The sequence below is a fragment of the Tenrec ecaudatus genome, chromosome 5 (genome assembly GCF_050624435.1).
Source record: "Tenrec ecaudatus isolate mTenEca1 chromosome 5, mTenEca1.hap1, whole genome shotgun sequence".
NCBI classification, from domain to species: Eukaryota; Metazoa; Chordata; class Mammalia; order Afrosoricida; family Tenrecidae; genus Tenrec; species Tenrec ecaudatus.
The window spans coordinates 182,024,922-182,052,096 of NC_134534.1; the positions used below are offsets into that span (position 1 = coordinate 182,024,922).

At 47.0% G+C, this 27,175-nt stretch overlaps 1 protein-coding gene across 6 annotated transcripts in view; it reads right to left on the bottom strand.

Moving 5' to 3' along the window:
* Positions 1-27,175, bottom strand: part of RAD18 (RAD18 E3 ubiquitin protein ligase) — a 98,974-nt gene that overhangs the window by 37,861 nt on the left and 33,938 nt on the right. For all 6 annotated transcript variants that reach the window (XM_075550386.1, XM_075550387.1, XM_075550385.1 and 3 more), the window contains 4 exons: positions 25,704-25,888; positions 16,436-16,512; positions 13,829-13,889; positions 1,878-2,015 (listed from right to left, as the gene is read on the bottom strand). In XM_075550386.1, the coding sequence (XP_075406501.1) occupies positions 1,878-2,015; positions 13,829-13,889; positions 16,436-16,512; positions 25,704-25,888 (461 nt within the window). The remainder of the gene's footprint in view (positions 1-1,877; positions 2,016-13,828; positions 13,890-16,435; positions 16,513-25,703; positions 25,889-27,175) is intronic.

The window sequence follows — 27,175 nt, forward strand, 5'->3', positions numbered from 1 at the left end:
TAATTAGGTACCTCGGCTTACACTTGGGTGGCTTACATTCGCGCATATACGGTAGTTAAGATTTTTCCAGAAGTGCTTTTCACATAGGGAGAACAGCATGCATGACAAAGTATCATTTCTATCAATAAGCTCCAGTTGTTTTCGGGCTAGCCACGAGCCAGGATTACCACAGAACCACACCCCTCTCCCTTTCCGAGGAAAGAAAGGAAGTGAACCAAGGTGGCCATCCAGAGCCTCTCAGGACAGTGCTGTCAGCAGGCCCCAACACACCCCTATCACTCTCCGAGCCGGAAGGACCCTGCAGGGCAGGGTGCAACTGCCCCGGGGGTTTCTGAAGCTGTAAATCCTCATCGGTGTAGAAAGCCTCACCTTTCTCCCTTGGAGAAGCTGGTGAGTTTGAACTGCTGAGTGTGTGGGTGAGCAGTCTCAAGTGGAGGCCACTAGAGGAAAGCATTCCCCAGTCAACTCAGTGACCCAGGCAACCGTACCAGTCAATGGACCAAGAGAATCTAGTCAAGTGCCAACCCCAGGGAACAACTTTCTATTTTTCTTCAGCTACATAGTTTCTTCTGATCCTCTTACTCAAGTTTCGAGAAGATACATGTCCTCTTGGGGAAGACCATCGTTCAGTACACAGGCAGTGTTGAAAGCTAGTTATCCGTCCTCCTGCCCTTAGATTTCGGAAGGCAGGCCTTCAATAGAGGCCCAAGTGGAGGCTGGGACATCAGACCTGCCACCACACCCAACAGGCTTTGCGTTTCTCAGGAGAACGTGCCTCCTGATGACTTCTGTTGGCACTTCAACCAGCCAGCTCACTCTGAGCAAAAGTTAAAGGGGTGGTACGGTGTCCTATCACACCCACCCACTCAGTCAGTGTCTGTCAGTCTGTCCTCCTCTCTCGCTCACTCCCAACCCTCTCAGACATGCCCATTGGACTCCTGCACTGTACCAGCAGCAGGCGCCTTTGAATGCCTACACAAACCTAACTGATCCCTGAACACCCACCAGCAATCCCATACTCAATGAGATTCCACCAACATGCAAACACGTCCTCCCGATGGCAGACAGGAAGCCAGATTTTCTTAGATGCTTAATTACTTTCTGAGAACAGCCTTTGGCAACTGCAAGAACAAATTCAAATTGTTCAAAGACTGTGGGGGTATACACTGAGCAGTAACCTATAAAGCAGTACCAGGAGACAGCTGGACAAAAAGAAGGAAGGAATATTCTTCATACTACCTAGAAGCTATTAGATAGAAAAACAGTTTCTGATGACTTTTTTCCCCCCAGTAAAATTTTTTTTTGTTCACTGGGGCCAAACCCCGGCCATGCAAATCTCAAAAAATTTAAATGAATGCACACGGAGGGAATATACCATATATTGGTATATCAAGCATTATATTAGCCTTAGTTCTTATTTTACATATAAATACATGTAAAATGCATAGAACAAAACCTTGTCATGTTAGCCATTTTCAAGGGTTGGTTTCAGTGATGCTAATTGTTCCCAAGAAAGTTTAGCAGAACATTCCACACACAGTGATCCCCAGGGCTCCGTGGTAAACAATGATCTCCAGCAATCAGCCCTCCTACCCTTAGAAAACACCCTCCAACGGAAACACCAAGAAACTTAAGATTGTTCATTAACCCAAAGGGAGAGACGTTTTAAACACCCTCTTTCTGCAAGATATTCTCCCAATCATCTGTCCTCGAATCAGAAACCATGTTGATATTCAACAACTATTACATATACTCTATCCAGGAAAACCTTTGATTATTTCAAATAGTGACCCCAAATTGAATTCCTTTAGCTTCATTTTTCTTTTATTACAATAGTGAAATCCAATAAAAAAATCTTTTAAACCAAAGCCTCTTACCCATGTGCACAGGGAACCGTTTTTCTGTAGATTCCTCTTCCTCTTTTGTCACCTTGTCTTTTGACATTCCAATGCTTTTCTTGTATCCTTTTTTGGCCTGATCTACCAGGAGGTGAAATTCATTCTGATGTTTTTTACCTGAAATTCAAAAGACTGTCTCAATAAAGGATTAGCATGGCCATGCATCCACAGGTTACAAAGGGAGTATCAGGACGGATCGACTTTGAAAACCAGAGCACTGGCAGGGGCCCTCGCTGTGAATTTACAAGCTGCCACTGAAGGACAGAAATGATCTTTCCACGGTATTCCATACGCCAGAGCGACTTCTGACAGAAGCCGGAAGACATCGCTACCTTGAGTCCCAGGAGGGACAAGCTACAAACCCCAAGGGCACCATCCTTTCTTTTCAAGATACAAATTGGGTACCAAGGCGACGCTTCGCAATATGGCTAGCAAACAAAAGATATCCAATCCCCCCTTTTCTTCCTATTCCCTGCCCTTTCCCGTTAGAGCCCCACTATTTTAACATTCTAAGACCTTCCCCCAAGCCCACCCTACCTTAAGATACTGCATCACCAGTCTTAATTTGCTGCTCTTTTAAAAAGAATTGGCTTGAAAGCAGCAGATTTGGTTTAAATAAGTAATAAAAAAAAATCCACTGCCAACGAGTCTATGCCGAATGACCCCTGTGAGTTTCAGAGATTGCAACTCTTCATGGGAGTAGAAAGGCCTGTGTGGCTCCCACGGAATGGCCAGTGGTTCTGAACTGCTGACCTTGAAGTTAGCAGTCAAACATAATTACTCTGCCACCAGGGCTCCATAATTAATACTGACTTCAGAGCCCTCAGTGTTAGTTATGTATTATTTTATTCAGTACAGACTACCTGTCTGCTTTAGAGCAGAAATTTTAACAACTGCGTGTGGTTCTATGCCATGGTTTAAATAGCTGAGGTTGCTATCATAAATAAATACATTTGTAGTAGTAAATAATTATGTACACTGTAATTATACATATATCACAGGCATAAATACATTTATAACACATAAACCATCTTTCAAAATAACACCTTAATTCCTGTCAAACATGTTTTAGAAGGCACCATAGTGCAAATAGTTCAAACAAAAATTTGAAACTTCATCAACTAGCTACGATAATCACTTGGGGTCTTGAATTTTCTCTGAAGCAAAAGGCCAAGAAAAAATGTGTACAGAGGGGGCTGTGCTTCCTGTGTTTCCCTGGGAGATGCTGCAAAAGCAGACACCGACAGGGCCCCGTCTCTAGACTTCGGGCGGCCAGTGAAGGAGCCCCGGAGCCCCGTGGGCTCCAGCGAGCTGCAAACAGCAAGGGCAGCGGTTGCAAACCACCAACTGCTCCACAGAAGAAAAACGAGGCTTGCTTGCCCTGGAAGGAGTTACAGTCTTGTCCTGGACAGGAGTGGAAAGCCCAGTCTTTCTCTTACAGAACTGCTGTGGGTTTCAAACTGGCGACGATGTGGGTCGCAGCCCAAGGAGTAATCACCACCCCACCACGGCGCTTGTTTCCCGTCACACCCGATTGTAAGTCTAGAATGAGTACAGTTGGTCCCCTGGGTACAGGACGGACTTTCTAGCCCACGATAATGAATTTGACTGGTATTATAAATGCAATAGGAAGCAATTCAGGAGTGTTGGACAGGAGTTTAAGTTTTGGAACGAATTACATGTCAATGGCCTATAGCTCTGTAATCGTCTGGGAGGGGTACTTTGAACAAGGAAATGCAGCAGCAAGGTGTGGATAGCTTTCTAACAACTTTTAAAAATTTTTACATAAATGCTGATCTGCTGACACTTTCTCTGTGGTTTGTGGTCATTTTTAATATGTCATTAACCCAATTAACTCAATTTTTCAATCCATTTGTCTGGGTTTATAAGAAATACTTGATAATAGTTTTTTTTTTGCTCAATGTTTAAATGTTATAGCTCTACTTGATTCCTTGTTTACTGATTATTTTCACAAATATTCTGCCAATATTAATAAAGAGTATTTTGAAAAAGTTTTAAAAAAGAAAGAGTTTGAGAATCTCACAGAGGCAGTTCCACCTGTCCTTTGACAAGGTCACTCCAGGTCAGAAATGACTCAACAGCAGCGAGGTTGAGTTCTGCTTGATGGGCTATATCACTGTGGCTTTTATTGCTGGGAGAACCGAGTAGTTTTTATTTTTGGCTTTTTTCCCCCTGAAAAGGTAGCAGTAGGCCAAATAAGTGTGGAAACCTATGATGTAGAGCTGTCTTTCTAGAATGAGTTACCGCATCTGAGGCACTACACAACTTTGGGTTTTCTAGCTGATAAGAAGAGAAAACAATCCCTCTCCATAGCTATCCAAGTTCAACTGCCTCTCAACTACGGCAGAAGTCAGGTATACACATCTGACCATTGACTTGGATGGTCTTCATCTATAAAAGTGTCTGTTCTCCCGACTCTCCTCTGAACACATTATAAAATCTAATAACGAGCAAAATAAAATCTGCAGCACGTTTGTTTCATAGCTGTGTAGAGGTACTGGCCTTGACTGGTTTGGAGAGAGAATGGCCCCAGATGCAGAGTTAACTAGTCCTTGAAACCATCTGGTTTATCGCTTCTTCGCCAGGAGTCCCACTTGTTTCCGAGTCTCCGTGGCCAGGCTTCATGCTTCTTGGGGAGATTTTAACCAGGCTCATCTTTAAATTCCATGTGAAACTCAGTATATTAGTTTTGATATGGAAGAAGAGAGCACTGAATTATTGAGAACAATTAAGATGAGAAGAGAGCAGTTGGATTCCTACATATGGAGATCTATAGGCAAAACAAAGACATTTGGGAAAGACTGCTCCTAGTTCTAATATATTTAAATGTATGGTACATATATGAAAACTGTCTTCATGAAATTAATGTACTAAGTTGTTGAGTTTCCTATAAATTTTAAAGATGAGACTGGTTAAAAATATCTGCAGAAGGAATACAGGCTTGCCATAGAGATTTAGAAAGAAGTGAGATACCTACTTAGAAGGATATTAACTAGATAGAGTCCCCCCGCCCCCCCTCCGCGGTCAAGTCCTGTTTTATCTGTCTCATGCTTTGCAGCTGAGGGTCACTCTCTTGTACTTCTTCAGCTCCTCAGTAGCAACAGGCTGGCCCTGCCAGCACTACCACTGTGCAGTTTCTGGTAGACCAGGGGACAGACAGTTCAGTGGGATTGGCATCATTTAGGGAAACAGATCCAGGCCTTTAGCAGAACAGACATCTTAGTAATAAGACCACTCCACTGTGCATATATGGGCTGCAAATTTAAGAATCACTCCAGAACCTTGCTAAAGCAATCTCATGAACAGTAAAGAGACACTTACTGAATTTATCTTGTGAAACAATATAATCCCAGATGTGAAAGAGTTATTTTTCTTTCTTTGTTAAACCTAATTACTGCACAGCCAGCTAGGCTAGAAACCCAGTGGTACAAGAAGTCCAGTAGGCCCTGATCGGAAAGTGGCACATGTCAAGGTGATTGTGAATGAAAACTGTGCTCACCCATCTCGTCACCTCATTTTAGGCGCTCTGCCATTTGGCAAGGAGGATGTTGAATTTCAAGTCTCAGTGCTGCTGGTGATGGTCTTCCTGAAATTACCGCCCGCCCGCCCCAACACACAAACACCCCACCACCCCAGCCAGGATCATTCCAACATGCCCTGGTGGCAGAATGGATCACATGCTGGGTGCTCACTACACGGTGGAAATCGCCATGGAAACCAAGAGCTGATCCTTGGGAGAAGCATGCAGCTTTCTGCCCTCTGGGGATTTCCAGCTTCAGAAACCTAAAGGGGCAGGTCTCCCCTCTCCTGCAGGGTCGGTCACTAAGAGGCTGACTCGCCCAACAGTGAGTTTGGCTTTTTGGGGAGAATGGCTGTATGCCCTCCAGGGGCAGGATCACCACTTAGGGACAAAGTCCCCGAGCCGACCACTGAGGTCTTCGAGGCTCTTTCAGGGGTACACGAAGGAAAAGCTGTTTTCATAATACTGAAAGGTATTGGCTTTGTATTGTGGTAACATATCCACTGAGAGTGTACACTAACTACACAGCCATGAGTCACAATTATTAACCCCCCCACCCACCCACCCACCAATGTCGGTCTCACTGTTAAATGGCCTTGGTGAAGCAGTAGGGGAAATTATTACGTTTATTCTATTTTGACCTGTGTCTTTTTAATAATCTCTGTGTTAAAATAGTAAGTATGAACATAGCACTTCTACTGCATACAGGACTACAATGGATACTTGAGAACACATCTGTGTGATCACCTGTGAGCTCCAACTGGCTGCTTATCATGAGACCCCATTATGACGGGAGAGAGGGAACTCCGGGCAAACTAAGGCTCCTCTCATTCAACTGCTTGGAACAGAGTTTTCTCAGAAATGGATGAAGGACGTCTCACTTCAAGGAAAACAAGTGACAGTTTTCGCGGCCAACGAAAAGGGGCTTACCTGTAAAGGGTCTTGAAGAGCCTCTCCCGGCTGATTTAAATCCACATCCTGATTGCGGCAGTTACAGAACTATACATGCACTTTTGTTTTAAAAACCACATCAAATGGACAGCTTCAGGTCACTGCATCTTAAGTTACTCAAACGTCTACTGCGGAGTGCCCTTCCACTGTACAGATTACGTCACAATCTGCTGCCATCCATTTGAGTTGTTTTCAGTTTGGCAGAACCACCAGCTGTAGCAGCTGTGTCTCCGGAAACACTTAGAAGTAAAATGACAAGTAAATGAGGCGGTTTCAAAAGTTCATGAAAAGAGGACAGAATTTTCCTACAAGCTTGGAGCCCCCTGGAATGTTCAACTTGATAACAAATGGCTACACTGTTTGCCAAAATGGCTGGATCATTTTTTCGGCCTTCTCAACAGCAATGCACGAGAACAGTTGCTTCACATCCTGGTACTTGGTATCATCTATTGCTTATTGCTATTTTGATATTGGTCATTGGTACCATCTAGTGTTTATTGTTATTCTGATATTGGTCATTGGTATTGGGTAATTGGTATCATCTATTATTTATTGCTATTGCAATATTGGTTATTGGTATTATCTATTGTATATGGCTATTCTGATATTGGTATTATCTATTTGTTTATTGCTACTGTAACAGGTCATGGTGGCTGCAACAATGGCTCAAACGACAGTTGTGAGGATGGCATGCGTTCTGTTCTGCTGGATGGAGTCACGATGAGTCAGCGCCAACTTGAGGCCCTACAACTCTCTAGTAGGCATAGAGTGGCATTTCATTGCCATTTTAAATCACATTTCCCTAAAGATTAGCAAGATCGAGCATCTTTTCATGTCATTAGTTCTTTTCCCCAACCCCAGCCAGCCCTGGGGCTTTGGGGCTCAGATCAAGGGGAGTCCCTCTAGGACATGGGGGTGCAGTGAATGGTGTGACCCTTTGCTGAGCATGCCTACACAGTAGGGTATGCTGGGCCCCTCTAGGGTTTCCCGTATGGGCTCCAATAAATTTCTTCCCTTTTTCTTAAAAGAAACTAAAAGATTAGTTTATTGAGTGGTACGAGTTCTTTAAGGAGCCCTGGTGGTCCAATGGTTAAGCCCTGAGCTGTTAACTGAAAGGCTGGTTCTGTGCACTCACCGGAGCTGCTCCGGGTGAGAAAGATGGGTTTCCAGTTCCACCCACTGAATCGCCCTCTGTGGAGCAGAGCCTGTAAGTGCTGGGAGGCTACCTTGAGGGGAAGGGGCTCGATGGCCCACAGCACAGCGCTCTTTACGCCCGTAGGCACTGGTTCTTTGTTGGAGCCCTGCTGGCTAGGTCGGGAATTCAAAACCACCAGCCGCTCTACGGACAGACCGGGTGTTCTCACAAGGGCAGTTCTACCCTGTCCGGCAGGGTTGCCGCGAGTCGGTACTGACTACAAGGCAGTGAGTGCATTCGGGTAGCACTTTGTCAAACTAAGTTTCACGAATGTATTCTCCCAGTGCAGTCTGCTTGTCCATTTTCATAACAGTGCCTTCTAAGGGGCAAAAGGCTACCATTTTAATGAAATCTCATTTATCATCCCCGGATTTCATATAGTTAGTCATTAAATGTTGTAAGCGTTCTTTTACATTTCGACTTCCAATTATTTGTTGCACACATACAGACATATCATTGACTTCTGAAGAGTTACCTTGTTTTCTGCAACTAAGCTAAGCTCACTTCAAGAAGCTTTCTGAAAATTCTTTAGGATGTTCTGTTAGACGTCATCTCATGGGAATCAGGTTTCATTTCTTCCCTTTGAATCTCTCTATTCGTTCTCGGTCTTGCATGATACACTGCCTAGGGTACAGACTACAGTGCTGACTCAAGCGGCAAGAATGCACATCTTCATCTTGCTTTCAAGCAGGAGAGTCACCATTTCACCATTAAATGTGATATTGGTTGGAAGTTTTTCTGAGATATACTCTATCAGATTGAAGAAACCCTAGAGAGATTTTTTTGTTTTTTTCTTTTTAGCTGAAAATCATAGATTTAATGCAATTCTGTAAAAGTAACAAGTTGATTAAAATATTAATATTTCAGTCACTTTCCCACCTAGTCTTGGTAACTTTGGTGGATTAAAATAAGATTATTTTTAGTTTTCCTCTATGACATTTTCTTTTTATCATTAATGGGTATTCAATTTTGTCAAATCCTTTCTCTGCATCTATTGAGATGATCCTAAGAGTTTTCCTTTTTCTGTGTGTCAATGCGATGCAGTACAGATTTTTAAACAGGAAAGCAACCTGACCATCCTAAAATGAAGACCGCTTGGATTAGAAGTAATATCTTTTTTATATGACATCCCGGTGGCAAACTACGGGAGAAAGACACAGCAGTCTCCTTCCACAAAGATCTCCTGGGAGGCAGTCCAGCTCTGGAGTTGGGCTCTAATTTGTTCTAGAGCAAGTCAAGTTGCTCAGAGCCCCTGAAGGCTTCCAGGGCCTGCGTGAACATTTTATTAGGGAGGATTGGAGTCCTCAGTCTAGAGCAGAGGTCAGTGTGGACCAAATCTTGCTCCCAACCTCTAACTAAGACCGATTTTTACATTTCACTAGTTGGAAGAATAAGCAGAACAAAAGAGACCATGTGATAGAGACAGTATACACAGCCCGCAAAGCCTGAACTGTGCATCATCTGATCGTAAGGTCATTTACCTGTAACTACAGGTTTTCTACATTCAAGTTCTTCCTCCCGCAAGTGAGGACCAGAAACTGTTGCATCCAACCCTTCCAGTGGGTCTTCCCCCGGTTCCAGGGAGGGTCCTCCCACGCACGTGAACATTGCTAAACAGTCAAAACCCCAACCAGACCCTTCCACGGATCTACCAAGTCCTCCTCCTCTGCGGGTTCCCTCTCTCCTCTGTCCCGTCCATTGCAGATCCCTGGCTCGGCCATCCACGACTCAGGGAACCAACAGGCGAGGCGGGGGCACGATCGGCCCGCACGACGACGACAGTGTGACAACGACTTTGCCCCTCCCACTCTCAGACACCACAGTTCGGTGCTGCTTTCCAAGACCTGAAAGCCACTGCTTCCTGCATCCCATCTGGTTTTCTAGCTTAAAGGGAATTTCACCTGTTACTCCATCTAGGATAAGAGTAAAACTAGTCATTACGAATTTTTATGAAACCAAAGCATGTAATAGATGCATGGCTATTAGTTTTAAACGAGTCTACACACACACACACACACACACACACACACACACACACACACACTTCCTGGCTTTATTTTTTTCTGTGAACCCATGGGTTATCTGAAATGGCATTGTTTCATCCCCAAACATTCAGCGATTTTCCCAAGGCCTTCCTGTTCCTGCTTTTTTGTTTAATTCCATTGTGGCCCGAGAACGTACTCTGCACGCTGGGGGGGCCCTCAAGGAGGGGCCCCTGCGGAAGGAGTGTTGCTCCCCACGCTCTCGGAGCTTGTCCTGCAAAGCCCCTGGCCTCCCAGTTCGCCCCCCACCCCAGATGCCGAGTCTGCCAGGCTCTCCCTGGAAACCTCCCCAAGAGAGGAAGCTGGTCTTATTCTCCACCTCCTTCCATCTTCCCATCTCTCGGGATTCCTGTCCCTTGTTGCCTGACGTTCCGATATCTTGGAAGCGATTGTTTCATGTTTTACCTGTCTATTCTGGTTATTTCTAGGAGGATACGCCCTCTTACTTCATCACAGCCAGAAATATCAATCCTCCAAGTTGTAATATGTAATATAACACATACCAATAAACACAACCCACATTAACAAAACCTCTTTTGCACTTGATAACTTTTTAGAGTGCAAAGAGCCGTGGCGAACTGAGAACCTCTCAGTAAATACAGGGTTGTCCACGACTTACCTGTAGGCCCTGCCTCTCAGTAGCACCCCTCTTCCTGGTGGTCTTATCTAGTAAACACTACCTGTAATCGAATGCCTGCGGCAAGTCTGTTGAGCCAGGTAGACTCATTCACACCTGATTCTCTTTCCCAGTGGATAGCCAACAGAAACCAGAGGCGAACGCAGACACGAGGACAAAGGGTGATTTCCTCTTCGCATCCCCAGTTGTTACACGCTCAACTTCCGCATCAGTAAATGAGACCAGGATCACCCTCCCCACTTGCTTAGGACCAACATGGAGGAGTTTGTCAATCTGTCAGTTCATCAGCAAACACTGCTGATTTGATTATACTCCTATTGTGACCACTCTAGACTAGGCCAAATTTACACAATCGCCTCAGCAGGGTCTTTCCTCACGTGCCAGACTGCCTCTGAAAGACGCCTTCCTGGGGGCACGCGGTAGCTCCTCTTCACACCGACCACCACCCTCTGACGGGTGACCATGCCAACTCTTCTTCTCACTGACCACCACCCTCTGACGGGTGACCATGCCAACTCTTCTTCTCACTGACCACCACCCTCTAATGGGTGACCATGCCAACTCTTCTTCACACTGACCACCACCCTCTGACGGGTGACCATGCCAACTCTTCTTCACACTGACCACCACCCTCTGACGGGTGACCATGCCAACTCTTCTTCACACTGACCACCACCCTCTGACGGGTGACCATGCCAACTCTTCTTCACACTGACCACCACCCTCTGATGGGTGACCATGCCAACTCTTCTTCACACTGACCACCACCCTCTGACGGGTGACCATGCCAACTCTTCTTCTCACTGACCGCTCTGACTAGCACACATTCTGGCTGCTGCTGTCCCCTTTGTCGATGACGGGCAATGACCACCTAGGGGGCAACTTGGCTAGGAGAGTGGCAGGGGATAGAGAGGTGTGTATAATACATCTAGGAGAATTACAGGAAATAGAGATGAAAAAATAAACTCGATGAACTGAACATGCACGTGCCAGTTTAAAAAAACAAGTTACATGTGAAGGCTCAAGATGCAGACTGGTCAGGTACTGAGTGGCCCTAAGCCAATAGCTAGGAGTCTGGGGGACACAGTGGATATGCATTGGGCCACTAACCACAGGGTCAGCAGTTCAAAGCCACCAGTTGCTCCTCAGGAGAAAGATCAGGCTTTCTACTCCTATAAGGAGTTGCAGTGTCCGAAACCTACAGGGACAGTTCCACCCTGTCCGGCAGAGCTGCTACGAGATGGAGGAGAATGTAGCCAAGATCAGAGGGAAGAAGTCTGCCCGACCTGGAATTCTATAGTGAGATCATTATCTAGCAATTGTGAACGTCCTATTCTCAGTTCTATATGATCCTGAAAAATAGTTCATCGTTTATCTTTCCTCTAACGGGGGCATGTAGAGAGGATCTATTCTATGCAAATAAGGAAAGACAATGGGAGGCTCGGCTCCTCAGTGAAACGAGCGGGCACAGGCGGGAAGAGAGCGGACAGCAACTGGAGTCGAGGCCCAAGGAGCAGCCCGGGCGTTGAAGCACAACAGAGGGAGGAGTGCTTGTGGGCAAGATAGTCCGAAGAAAACAAGGAAGCCGAAACACAATCAAGGTGTTTAGCCGTTTAGAGGGTGATTCCCACTTTCCGCGGGGGCTTGGAAGTCCATTGGTGCTAGCTATGGAGTAGAGCAAGCCAACGAAGAGAAGGGTTCACTGTAGGAAAAGCACAACGGTGCTGGGGAGACGGCGGTTGACAGCCTTGCCGGGGAACACGGAGACGATCTGCTTCTCAGTAAAATTGCAGCCTGGAAACAATATGGCTAAGTCTGCTCTATGTGACGGACAGCTGGGAGTCGGAATCAGCTCCATAGCCAAGGGTTTGGGTGTTTGGTGTGTTTTGCTTTTGAATGGATGTTGCCTGGCTCAACGGTGAGCCATGCACCTAAATGTTGGCCTGACAAAAATTTAAGGTACAGCAGCATTTCGAGGGCCGGAGGGAGGCAAAGGCAGCGGGGTCAGGATGCACTGTAGAACGCTACTAGAGAGTGAATGGCTGGATCGCACATCTGAAAATCCTGTATACCATGGAGAGCAAGCTTCTCTGCATAAACACGAAGGTACACACCAAAGGAAACCGAAAAGGCAGGGGAGTTGCTACCTCGAGGGCAGGAGGGCAGGTGGCTGGTGGAACAGGCAAGGGGTGCTGGTTTTCACAATCAACCTTGCAGAACTGCGTGCTTAGAGAACAAATGATGCGCACATAAACTGTCAGATAAAGTACACTCACCAGAAGAGGAGACAGCTATGCCCGAGCTGAGAGACTACATCAGAAGGTACGGCCGCCCAGTCGGCTGAGTATTCGACCTTCATGAGGCTCAGGCAAGGCTTACAAAAGTAAATGAATAAGAACGCCTTCTCCAAGGCTTGCTCTAGGCCTGAGCTAAGTAATTTAAAAGGACCCAGTTATTAAAGGTAAAACTTTTAGAGATTTGTAAACGGTAAGCAATAGATATTTGCGTATATTTTGTGTGAGTCTACCCTACCTTTTCTTAGTGAGCTCATTGTTAGACATGATAGACAGCCGTTTGGGGATTCAAATGACCTCTTCAAGTGCAAATTTTACGGATTCCTTATTTTTATAGGTTTTATTTTGAAAAATTCAGTGTCATTCTCATCTCTTATCTCCACTCTGAGGGAACCCCACTTTGCTTCTCAAAGCTTATCACAGAAGCTCACATGGTGCTTGTCTTCCTAACAGGATGAACAACATCGGCTTTGCTGTGCAGTCCGCCGTCCGGCACACCCCACCCGGGGCTCCCTTCCCACTCCGACAAGGCCCCAGCCAGCAAACCCACATGGAGTGCCGCTGGGCTCACTGCGCCCTGCTCCTAGACCAGACCACCTCTAAACCTGCCCCTTCTACACCTACGAACTGGAACCAGGAAACAGTCTCTTAGAAACGTACCTTGCTGGGACTACTCAGCAAACGTTTATTAACTATCTGTTTGTCAGGCACTGAAATTTAAGTGGAAAACCAACCAAACAAATAAGGAATAACCACTAATCAGTTAAGACAACAGTCACATGTGAGGCCCAGGCAGGATTTATATGAGGGGCAAAGTGCAGGGAAAAATAGAAGCCAAAGACAGTGGAGTTTTCCCACGAACTTTCTGAAGTCCTGACATATATACAAGGACTGTTTAAGAGAGGGGGCGTTGGTAACAATGGATAAAATGAAAGAGCGCTTATTCATGCTCCAGAAGTGCTGACGTCCTTCCAGAAGCCACCGCCTCAGGGAGGTGTGAGGACAGGCTGCAGAGTGGGTCGCCTGGTCTCACAGAGATGGCCTGAGAGCAGCAGCTCATAAATGTCTGCAAAGTGTTCTGTGAGAAACTCAGAGTAGCCTGTCAGTCAGAAATCAAAAAGCAGGTACACAGAGTTACAGAAAGTAATGCTAGCAAGAAAAGTATGCCCCCAGTATTACGAAAAAACTTAACTTTAAAAAATGATTGGAAATGGAAAACCTGGTAGCCCACAATTCTTGCTGTAAATGAAGGACACACTTCACAACTTACGATATGTGCGGTGGATTTCATCTATTTCCTTTTCGGTTTGACCCTTCGTGAAAACCATGATCTGAAATCATATAGAACAGTCTTAAAAAACCTTGTAAAGAAAAAGACAAAAGACACGCGTGCTCCTGACACCTAGCTCTAAAGTGTGATGCTTGACAAAGAAGACATAATGTCCTCTGTTTTACGTCGCTCTAGTAAACTATTTCTACTGTATTTCTCTAGAATCCAGAATAAGATTTTTTCGTAGTATACATTTCACTCTTTTTCAATAGTTAGTTTTCCACAGTCATTAACACAACACATGATGTCTGAAATTCAATGAATTATTCCATGCAGCTAATCAGCCAAAGTCTCTAACTCCCACCAGCGGCCTTGCCCTGCACGGGTCTGGTAAGAAGGTGGGGGAAGATAAGGGGCCCTCTGAGAAGCAGGGAAAGGGATCTCATTTCCAGCAAGGTCCAGGAATGGAGCCCGTCCTCTGGACCCAAGACCCTGCCTACCATACCTTCTGGATGCAGAAGACAGCTGTAACCTGAGAGGAGGAAAGCAAAGCCAGGGGCCAGAGCACGGCACACAGTGATGGACTGCTCAACCCACTGAGCAGGGAAAGCCGTGTGCTTGTGTGTAGGAGGCTGGCTTGCAGAGTAGGGTGCCCCTGGCACTTAATTGGGGAAGTTGGGCTTGTTGACCCATAGACGTGGAGAGGAGCGTCTATAGGCTGAGGCTGACTGGAGCGGGGTGCCGCCGGGCACTTAGTTCAGGGAACTGGGTTTGCTGGCCCATGGAGCTTGAGCTGAGTGCCTCTGGGTGGAGGCTTGCAGCAGAGCGGTATGCCCCTGGGCAATTCGCCACAGTCCTGAAAGAACTTTGTGACAGGTCCTGATCGACAACCCACGCCTGAGCATCTTTCACTGGCTCAGCAACTTGTTAGCTGCCTCAAAACACTCTAGTCGTGAATTCTGTCTGTCTTCTGGGAGCCATTGCAGTGGATTATAGAAAATGGGGACATAAAATTGAGGGCAAGAGGACAATACAGCAATGTAAGACGGAAGAGAGTTAGTTTTTCCATTAATAAGACAATTCCTTCTTGTCTGCTATCTCTCATTTCCTATCTAACTGCTCCAAGTTCGTATTAGAAAATAAATATGTAGAGGGAAATGCAATACTAATACAAGTGTACAGAGCTCTGGTTGCACTGCCTGGTCAGCATCCGAATGCTAACTACAAGGTCAGCAGTTCAAACCCACTAGCCACTCTGCAGGAGAAAGATGAAGCTACATGCATCCATAGACTTTCAGCCTCAGAAGCCTTAGATAAGGTCACTGTTAGTCAGAACCAATTTGATGATAGTGGGTTATAAGTTAGTGCATCAATATTTTATTTTTCATCTTTATCTTAGAATATTAGATGTCTACTCACATGATTTATTACAAATCTCATCTTGCAGGCAGCACAAGTAATGAAGACAAGGAGACACCCTCCCCTCCCCACTTTTTCCCCCACTGATTAAAAGGAGCCCTGGTGGTGGTGTGGCTGTCCACTGGGCTGAATCCAAAAGGTGAGTGGTTCAAAACCACCACAAGTTATAGTGTCAGAAACTTAAAGGAACAGTTAGAAACTTCTACACAGTCGCTATGAGCCAGCATCCACTCAGGGCAGTGGGTTTTATCTGGTCATAAACTTACTTCCCCAAGGTCCCTGGCTTTCCTTATGAATTTTAGTCATGGTCTAGGGTGGTGGTTCTCAGTCTTCCTCGTGCCGCGGCCCTTTAGTAGAGTTCCTCAGGTTGTGGTGACCCCTCCAACCATAAAAGTATTTTTGTCGCTACTTCATCACTGTCATTTGGCTGTTATGAATTAGGCAACCCCTGTGAAAGGGTCCTTTGATCCCCCCAAAGGCGACCCACAGGTTGAGAACCGTTGGTCTAGGGGGGAAAACAACCCAACCTATTTGGGCAAGCCAAAAACACTTCCTCTAGTGTCTGGCTCACAGCAGCCCCATGCACACAAACGCCCCCGCCCAGGCCTGCCCCTGGGCCCACAGTGTCACATGAGGAATTTAGTGACCGTGCTCTTCCTCGGGGACTCGGTTCCAGTTTTGGATGATGAAGCTGGAGGAAGGCCACGGGGAGGAGTTTCAGATCCCTGAGTCTCTCAGTACACTTAACAGACGACTCAGTCCTCCTGCCGAATTCCTCCCGAGGGAGAGTCTTGGAATTACAGAAATGCCAAAGCTAAAAAGGGATTAAAAATAAATAAAATAAAAAGGGATTTTGGAGGGAGCATCTACCTCCACCCTTCATTGTGCTTAACAGATGCCTCCAGGGGAGAAAGAGCTAGTTGGACTCAAGCTGCCTGATACACAGGCTTAAGCTTTTCTTCACAGAGCTTGGCTGCATCCACATGTCTGTCCTAGAGAACTGGTAACACGGACGGAGCCTCCCGGCAGAAAGGGCTACCGGTATGCCACAACGTACCACATGGAAACGTCTTCCAGCATACTGCCCACCTAACAGCTTTCATAATGGTTTGCTTTCATACAAGAACAAGAAACTTTATTTTCCCCTTCCTTTCTGCCAAGACAATGAAACAGATACCATCAACATACGGTTTCGTTGAGTTTACTCGCTTCAAGACGCATCCTAGTCTTCTCCACGTTTTCAATTTCTTTAACTATCTCATCAGCTGTTTAAAAAGGAGAGAGAAAGATAGATTCATTGTTTTGCTCATGGTACAAAGGTTGTCTGTGCTAACACAGGACAGTGACTGGCAAAGGAAAACTCTGCGTGGTTTCTGTAAATCTACAACTATTTCAAGACAAGGACTTCCAGCATAAGGCTATAAAGTCAAAACACCGAACCCTTGCAAACACGCCACAGTTTAAGACATAATTAAATGAACAAATTCAAAGCATTCTGTGTCTCCTTTGCGTACGTAGGTATAAACAGCAGTCCCAACAGGATGCTAATGAAGATCAATTCATTAGTGAGTCCATCTCTTGGAGGAGGCCTGTTCAGTGCCCAAGCACGAAATGCAGTACACCGTCCACACAACACCAAGGAGTCAAAAAAAGATGTTGCCTCCCAGACCCTTGTCTGCCAGCAGATACTAAGCAGACACCTCAGGGAGATCTGTAAAGCACCCTGTCATCATGCATGCACGGCTCTGACGCCAACGGCACAGGCTAAAACTGCCATCTCTCTGCCGCCATAGCTGGCGCAGCAAAACGTGAAGACAAGGTTTCTGCACACACACATTCTTTGGGGGGGGGTTGTCAGGGCCGGGAAGGAATGAAAAATTAAGTCCCCCACCAGAGGGTGGAGCTGGGGGAAGGGCAAGGCCACATCCGACGCAGGGAGAGCACGATTCGGCCCACAGGAGGCACACGCAGTCACATCCACAGCCCGGCACTGGAGCCCAAACAAGGACCTTCACGTGGAGACACTCAAGCTAAACCCAGATGGGACGGCGATGGGGCCGCACACGCAAATACGTGCACGCGTGACAGTGCACGCTTTTCTATGTGCCGGGGCTTCAAAGAGCCTGTGGAAAGATTCCGTTTTCTTTTAATTCTGTTTTTCTATGAACGCCTCAATGCCCTCAACTGCCTTCACTTGTGCACATACCCACGAGTATAGTACGGCATCATTCACTGCCATCAAGTCAGCCCAACTCAGAGAAAAGCGGCAGGAGGGGTAGAACTGCCCCTGTGGTCTGAGACTGTAACTGTTTCCCAAAGTAAGAGACTTCATCTTTCTGCCGCGGATCAGCCCAAAGCGCCAACCACTACAGCTGCAGTACAGAGGACGGGAGGAAATGATGAAACCTTCTAGCCACGTGGTCCTGAGACTGTATGTCAATGGCACTTGGGTAGGGGAGTCCAATCTGTCCATTGGGTTACAGCTTGGTGGTACCTCCTGGGGGGTGTGGCCTTTTTCTAGAGACTCTGAGGACCTCCCTGTCTCTCTGCCCCTTTGCTTTCCTGCTGGCTGGGGCTCTGTGCCTCCCTCCAGGGGCAGTGTCATGTGGGCAGCCTGACCCTGAGTGTTCTTGGGCCCTGACACGTTTCCACCAACTTTGGATCCACACAGCCCTGTGCCCACCAGCCTGGGAGCTTCCTGCATCCCAGCTCTCAGAGTCATCGGCCTGTAACGGGGCGAGTCTCACGAGGGTTCCAGCTAGCAGCAGACCCATGGACTTCAGCTGGCTGGGCTGGGCTGCCTTCCCGATATCCGATGACTTCTTGACATACAGCTTTCTTATACATCCGTGAGTGTCCCTGGCTTTGTGTCTAAGACAGCCACCTCCTTGAAGGAATGAGTTGCTGAGTTTGGGAGCCCGATCAGGGCCACAGGTAGCTCTGCTGGCACGCTTAGGTAAGTGTTAACTGCTAACAGCAAGGGCAACAGTTCAAGCCCACCAGCCACTCTGCAGGAGAAAGAGGAGGCTGTCTGCTCCCATGAAGATGTCCCGCCATGGAAACCCTCTAGGGCAGCGGTTCTCAACCTTCCTAACGCCGCAACCTTTTTACACAGTTCCCAACCATGTTATGGTGTCCCCCCCGACCATCAAAATATTTTCATTGCTACCTCATGACTGTCATTTTGCTACTGTTATGAATCAGGCACAACCTGTGAAAGGGTCGTTGGACACCCAAAGGGGGCGCAACCCCCAGGTTGGGAACTGCTGCTCCAGAGGGCTGAGCTGGGTTGGAATGGATGCAATGGCATGGGTGTGGGGAAAGGTCAATCGGCATCCTGTAGTCCGCAAAGACAATAGTCTACACCTTACTTTGGTGGGCGAGTCTAGGGTCCAAAAAGCCTGTAAGGGGCCATCTCTGGGCAGCTATTGGAGCGCAGAGGAGGGAAGGAAACCAAAGACACGAGGGAATCATGCACGCAACCGCCCCTGTGAGTGCCAGCCCCATGGCGCGGGCACCAGACGAGCCTGATGGGATGCCGTCGCTTCCACTGCTGGCCTCTCCGCAGCGAGCACGGTAGGCGCTTAGACTGGATGGGAGAAGAAGGGGGAACAAGCCTCAAAATTGTAAAAAATGACCAGCTTCCTGGTCTAACGGGACTGGTGGATCCTCTCACTGCCGTGGTGGTCGTTACATAATCTGTTGTCTATTTGCAACTTAAGAGTGAAGGGGTGGAGTTTAACCTGTCAATCAGGTCACAGCTTGATGACCTCATGTGGAGGGGTTAAAGAGATAAATAGCTTGCTGGAGGTGGGATACATGCTCATTCCCTGTGAGACATGCTTCTGCAGATACATAGTACAAGATACATGGAGCTATGCTCGAGCCCTGGAGCTGAAGGAGCCACGTGGAGACACCTGCCAGCGCTGAGATGCTACCATTGCCACTGGATCCACAAGACTTTCCACCCACTGGCCGTGATCTTCCTGCAATCGGTGTCAGAGCATGTGTTTCGTGAGTCTGAAGAGAACTTTATAGATCGGTATCGGATATATGGGCTAATATTGGACTTGATCTGGACTGGGCTGAGGTGTTTCCTTATTATACACTTACTCTCTTATAGAAAGCTCTTTCTTATACATGAGTGTCTATGACTTTGCTTCTCTAGTCTACCCACACTGACATAATGGTCTTTAAACATCCTTCAGGTCTGGATCTGAACTCACTTCTGATGCTCAACTTTCAGCCAAACAGCAGACATAGGCGAACAGTAGAACCAGGGAGATGGGCTCTCCCTAGGACAACCAGCCTCGGAAATCCCAAAGGGAGCATGTGCCCAAGGATAAAGCTCAGAAGGCAGGAAGGGGTGAGAAAGAAGGGAAGGCAGGGAAGAAGGAGGAAGAGGGCGGTGGCCTTGTGGGAACTGCCATCAATGTCGTAAAACATGGATCAATGTTTAAATACAAAATCACTTTGTGCTCCCAACTTTCCCCCGCATCACAACTTAAAAAAGGAAGGGAGGGGGTACTGAAACAGTAAAATTAAATCACAAATTAAAAACCTTCAAATGTATGTATGGTATAGAATGAAAGTCTAGAATACCAGATACACTAAAAGACTTAAACATTAAACGTAATGATGTCTGAGATTTGCTTCTAAATAATCCAGAAGGAAGGGGTATAGATTGGCTAAGGTTCAGAGATTAGGCCAGGGGGGATCACTGTCCCACTGGATGAACAAGTGCATTCTTCTCCCTACTTCCATGTATGTTTGAGAGAGTCCCCAGTAAGTGATTTAAAGAAAAGCACCTCACAGCCCTGAAATGATGATTTAAGAATGAGTACAATTACCTCACTGTCAAGTTTCTATTTTCCATGTACTGAGACACAATTTGCTTCCGTAATACTGTGAAACTGGTAGAAGCAATGTCAACAGAACTTCTCTCTGTGAGCACCAACAGTGATCATGTCTCTCCTCTCCAAATCCACTGATAAGTCAGCAAAGGGGACCATCTGCCTTCTACCTAACCCACCATCGCAAGTACAAGTCAAGATGGAGACCATCTGGCAAGTTCTCTTCTAGCCTCTGTAAGGATTAGGTACAAATGTAGGGGCTCAATTTTTCCCAGGGAGACTGCTGGTTTCTTTTAGGGTGTGAAAAGCTAGAAACAGTGCCACTTCCACCCTAACAGAAACAAAAGGCTAGGTAGTCCACGAAAGCACAATTCTTCCTGAGCCCACCAGAGGTGAGATTAACCAGCTGGCCTGAAACCTAGAAAGGCAGGTGCCTTTCATGGAGAGATGGGTTGAACACACTGGCGGACACAGGCAAAGCACAAGCGTGAGATCAGTACCACCACACCTCTGGGTAAGATTGCAGCCAACCTTCACTCCCCCTCCCCCCCCGCACACACACTGCAGAAGGCCAAATGTGGGCTACCACGAGAGTGTAAGGACCCCGGGTGGCTTAGAGACGCGGGGACCTGCACCCATTCACAGGCCGTTTGCCATAAGCCTCACTGGTTGGTCTCCAGAAATAATTGCGTAAGAATCAGAAATTGAAAAAAGTCTCCTTCATGATCTAGTCCTGTGGCGGAGACAAGATGGCCCTGGACGAGGCGGCTTGACGCAGCCCCTGCAACAATGGGTCTGAACATACGAACAACCGTGAGGCTGGCACTGAGCCAGCAGTGGGTCGCTCGGAGTTGGAACTCACTCGACCGGCACCTAACACCGACACTGACACCAACACAACCCAAGAAATCCCTTTCCCTTGGCAAGGAGAGCCGTCCCTGCGCAGGAAGACAGGAAGCCCAGCCAGCTCTTCCTCCCTCTAACGACAAGCGAGACGCCCTGAGGACAGGCCAGCCAGGCTGTCAGGCTCAGAGCAGGCAGAGCCCACTGGTGTTAGAGGAAGGAACAGGGTTGAAAACCACAGTCCTCTCCCTCCACTGAGTCAGAATGGACTCATTGCCACGAGTTGGGTTGGGTGTGTCGACCCCTGCAGAACAAAGCAGAAACACCAGACAGAAAAACAACCAGGCGAAATCAAGAGCCAACCCCCTGTTCCATGTGTCGCCCTGTAGAAGTGCCCCCTGGGGTTCTCTTGGCTCTCATCTACAGAAGCAGATGACCAGGCCTTCATCCCACAACACCTCGGGTGAGTTTAAACCTCCAACCTTTGGATTAGTCATTGAGGGAAAGCCACTGGCACCGTCCAAGGGCCTCCATCAGCCAAAGAATCAGTGAGTTGTTAGTGAGAGCAGCAGTACTTCGCTGACTGGAACAGAGAGAGATAATCACCGCACCACAAGGCTGCTACGGAAAGGGAAGGGGAAGATCCGAACAGAACATGTACGGATCAGCAGACACCAGCAGAAGGCTGAGCATACATGGAATAGAAATTCCAGAAGAAGAAAATAGTGTATCAAGGGTTAATGGCCCAAATGTGCCCCAAATAGTGAAAGCCACCAAACAGCAAAGGCAAGAAGCTCAGAAACACTGAGGAGGAGAAATACAAAACCATAAAAGCAAGCAGTTCTGAGCACTCTTTAAAGGAAATAGTACCGATGCTCTGTGCACTATTCCTATGGTTACAGCTGATCCATTATAAAAGCATATCGCTGGAGTAATTTATGTTACAATGTTACAGTTATTAATTTCTTATAATTACAAATGAAAGATTGTATGGCTACAGCTCACAAACATTAAGTAAAACTAATGACAGAATACTATGTTTAAAACTCTATGATGGTGGAGGCAATGCAAACGGCCAAGAAGCACAGGGCAAATGTTCACTATTAGCCACTGAGGAGATTTAAATCTAAGCTACAGCGAGATAGCACCTCACCTGGACAAGAATGGCACGTTAGAGGGGGCAAGGACGGAAAATTGGAGGTAGATGTGGAGCAGGAATGTAAATTGCTGCAGTCACTTTGGCAAACAGGCTGCTCGTTCCTCAAACTGTTAAAACAGAGTGAGCAATTGACTCAGCAATGCCACTCCAAGGAAAACGAAAACACGTGGCCACTTACAAACGTGCACCACGAAAACAAGTGGCCATGTGAAACGGGTACCATGAAAACACGTGGCCATGTGAAACGGGTACCATGAAAACACGTGGCACGTGAACCATGTACACAGAGGCTCGTTGCAAAGGTCTTCATAATAGCCCAAAGAGAGAAAATCCCCAAATGCCAATCAGCCGATGAATGAATTAAAACTGTTGTATGGGTTTCATACAACATCATTCAACAATGAGAAAGAACGAGCTATTGATGCATGCTACAGGACGGAGGAGACTTGAAGCTATTATGCCAAGTCAAAGAAACCCATCACAAAGGATGGCATGAGGTGGCTGGCTTCCAGACTTTCACAGGCGGGGATATAAGCATACGGTTACAGGACGCAATGGTTACGCAGAGGGTATTTTTGTTTTGTTCACTGATAGAATGTTGTATTGAAATGAGCGGCACTTTTTGCATTGTATGCGTTTTAGTTTTATCCCATGAGGTACAGCTATGATTTTATTGCTGTTGGTTTGAAAATTACATATAGGTAGAGTTGTGTGAACATGTCAAATTGACAAGGGGTGGTCTGTGGTAGTTACATCATCTGGTGTCAATCTGCAGATTCAGAGTGAAGGGGTGGAGTCTAGGCTGTCAATCAGGTCACTGCCAATGAGGCCTCTGTGTGGGCATGACCTTCTCCTGAGGATTCTGGGAACTCCTGTCTTCCTCCTTGGAGGTGAGACTCTCTCTCTCTCTCTCTCAGCTCACTCCCTATGAGACATGTCTGACGAGAAGCCACATGAAGCTACCCTGATGCAGTCAGAGCCCTGGGAGCTGGAGGAGCCACGTGGAGACCCCTGCCAGCATAGAGATGCTTACAATGACACTGGATCCACAAGACTTTCCAACCACTGGCCTGTGATCCTCCTGTATTCAGCATCATTGCATGTGTTTCATGTGTCTGAAGGGGACTTTAAAGGTTGGTATCGGACATATGGGCTAATATCTGACTTATAGATTTGATCTGGACTGGGCTGGGATGTTTTCTCAACACTCAATTGCTCTTGTATATAAACCTCTTTCTTATACACATCTGAGTGTCTATGAATCTGTTTCTCTAGTCAACCTGGGTTAATACAGTATATATCGTAGGACTCTGTGTCTAGAATTGAAAACTCTAGAGAGAGAAGTAAATTTGTGGTTGTAAGATATGTAAGTGGTATCTCAAAAAAGCCGTTAAAACGAAGGCAATAAACTATATCACATTTTAAGAAATGAAGCCATGTATCCCCGCATATAGCAAACAGCAGATCCAGAAAATGCTGAGAACTCTCATAAATTAATATGAAAGCGTTAGGTTCCTAGCATAGAAAAGCCAGGCACAAGATACTTCACAAAAGAGGACAAGCAGATGGCAAGCAAGTGTGCGCTAAGCAGTGGAGGCCTCGAGGAAGGCAGAGCCCAGAGGAGGCAGGACCACAAGCCACCAGACGGCTCGGAGGAAAACAAACAGTCCCGATGTTGTCAGGATGTGAAACTGCTGGAATTCTCATCCCCTCAGGCTGGGAGTTTACACTGTAATGAATTCTGGGCTTACGTCTGTGAGCCAAACATCTGCACAGATATGACACCCCGCTCCTGGGCACATACAAGGGAGCTTCAGAAACTATGGGGGTAAAATAATGAAATTTCTCCAAAAACCTGTTGTCAAGAGAGTCCATGTTCATCACACCTTTAGATGGTGCTGCCAAAGGAGGACCGACCCTGGACTGCTACAGCCAACTCTGCGAGCTGCCTCCGGTGTCCCACAGCAACGGGTACCCAAAATACTAGGGAGAGATTATTAGTCTCGATCTCCAAGGAGTGGGAACGATAGGAACATTCACCAAACATCGAATGGACATGCAAACAGCAGTGGGGGCGGCAGTGTCCCCCTTGGAAATGTCCTCTCGAGGTGGGGACCAGAAGGATGTTAACAGAAGGAAGACGGCAGCTGCTGTAGGGACGAGCTTCCCCAGCGAGACTCTCCGAGGGCAGTCGTGTTGCCTTGAAGAGCGCCCCGTGGACTCTCCTGACGGGAACACACTCCTTAGAGCATCGCGCCTGGTCTTTGTCTTACAAAGCGGAATTCCACTGTCTTAAAACACCTTCCCGGGAAGCCCCCCGTCACTGTCCTGGATCCTTTGAGAAAATCCACCAAGATGGCCACTTGGGAGCCCCGGAAACAGTCACCCCAGCTTCTGAGCTGACGTCTCAGCCCTGCGCGTACCTGGCTCAGCAGAGCCCCTGGAAGTCCCCTTCTTTTGACTGCATCTCTTGTTTTCTCACGGGCTCTCACAGGACCAGGACAAGTGTGCTTCTGAGGTCAGTGTCGGCGGCCATGCCGACTGCAGGGACATGCTTCACTACGTATGGTTGGGAAAACTCAGGGCATGTCTTGCGGGTGCCCTGGGAGCCATACCGTTTTATGTACTCTCTTATTTATACAAAGGGACACTTTGTAGCAATAAAACTGAAAAGCCACAAGTTTACACAGAAAGGTAGATGCATCTTGTAAACACAACGGTGCACAAATTACAGCGGACTCAGAGGCAGGCACACACTGTTCCATTTAGGTGAAGATTAGTTAAGACCAGGCCACATTAGCAGACGGAGTTAGCGTCAGCAGAGCGACACAGGTGACCACTGGGAGCGGAGAGGCCAGAGGCTTCCGTGGTGCTGGCAGGATTCACTTCTCGACGTGGGGGGTGGCTGCATCAGTTTGTAAACTTCACCCGGCGGCACTTCGTCGCGCAGGGCACTTAGCGCTGCGTGCTTTTCTGTGTGCGCAGTGTGTGACACTTTCAAAGAAATGAGACAATTCTGTATGTATAGAAAGGCGCCCCAAAGATCTGTGGCTCACTGAGGAAAAGGGACGAGCATACGCCTGCGCTATAAAGAATCCTCTGGATGTATGATATTCGTAACTAGTGTTTCTTGAACACGGCTTACTAGGTCCTGCGCCATACGTTTTGCAGGCACGTTACCAGCTCTCTAAAGCACTATGACGCAGGTAGCAGCACAGGTCTTATTTTGCAGGCATAAGCACTAAAGGACGCAGAGATTAAGGAATCTGTCCAGAGGGGTCTGGCCGTGAAGGAGAAACAGGGCTTGAGGCTCGGGCTCTGGGTCCCTGAGAACCACCACCCCGCATCCAGCGGAAACCAGCCTCGTGCTCGCCTCGAAGAAGAGGATTTGGAGACTGGGAGGCCCGCTCTGAGAAAAGATTGCTTGTCACGGTACATTCTCAGCACCCTGTGAGCAAAGACATTGACATGTTTCGTCTGTTGTCAAAAATGTACTCACTACATGCTTTTCCTCTCAGCTATGGTGCGTAATTTCTGAACCACACACCCACAACAGTCCCCACCCCGAGGGCAGGCATAGCTGCTTGCTTCATCACCTTACCTGGCTTAGGGTGCAGGGAATCGCACTGGGCATTGTACATGTGCACAAACTCCTGGTGCCTTTTAATGAGCTGGTGCTTATTTCCTTGTGTCGACAATCCGTGTTGTTTTAGCTTTTTCTTTAAATCACGATCAGAGAGCAAGTTGTACACGATTTTAGGTAGCGGCTTTCTTTTCTGAACAGAACTGAAAAGGGAGAAGGGCAAAAAGGAGGGCTCAGGATGATTGAGAACGAATGATCACACACTTCTCAGGTAAAACAGTAATTAACCTCTGACTCAACAGCTGGGCAAGTGGGAGAATAATAAAGCCACTAAGAAAACAAGGGGAGCCGGGAGGAGGCGCAAGTTTGGGCAGAAAGGCGACAGTGATCACCAGGCCGCCTCGGAAGCTCCTGGGCTACAGTCAGAGTCTGGGGGAGGCCGTGCCTAGAAACTCAGGCTGGAGCTCAAGAAGGCTTGTGGATCAGGTGCTAGGAGAACCTTCCTGAGCATCACACTTAGGTGTACCTAGTCCATCTCTGCCTCTTCACAGCATGCTTTTCCTATAATTTACCAACGGTTTCCATGCAAACTCCCTGTAAAAGACGGTTCCCTCAGATGATTACAGTACGTGCTACTGTGGGTTCAACTTGGGATGTAAGAATATATTTACATACATCGCTTCTTCAGAAAACAATTCTGATGGAGAGACAGCACTGCTCCCTTCAGTCCTAGGCCCTCACTCTGCAAAGGCCAGAGATGAGAAGGAGGGAGAGGACAGTTGTGAGGAGGGGGACCATGGTTACCACTGACACAGAAAGTAGGAAGTTGGTGGGTGGATAGCATTCTTGTTGCGGCATCTGTGGGTGATCAGACCAGCTACCCCGCATCAAGCTGCGTCTGAAATGAGGCGTGCGGATGAAAGGAAAAGAAAGAGACACATACAAAGCATGGGATGGGAGGACAACAGTCTGATGGACTGAAGTACCGAGTATATTCAAAGCTTGGTTTTTATACTCTTCTTACAAGGGAATGATTACAAAACAAACATCAAAGAATTTGCTTTAAAAAAACATTCTGAACCTCTTATCTATGCAGATGTTACTTAACTAGGCACACTTTCTAAACACTTGAATAATAACAGCACTCTATTCTAAGATAAGCACAAGGACATGCAAGGTTCAAAAGAATCTTAAAGAGGTCATAAAGAACTGAGTTATCTCACAATGCTTCTAGCTGCAAGGTAAACAGAGGCACAGGGGACTAATCAAGTCACCCACCAAAAACACCTGGACCAGCCTCCTACACTCATCTTCAAAGGACACAAATGAAAATAACAAAGAACAGAGATGTGTGCAGCTTTGAAAATTTGTGTTGTAAATATATAAGGCATTACACAAAGCATATTAGCAAAATCCACCACCTGGTCATTCAGTCTCGTTGCATAATTGTGATAAGCCACTGACCACTATTTAAAATAAAGCCATATTAA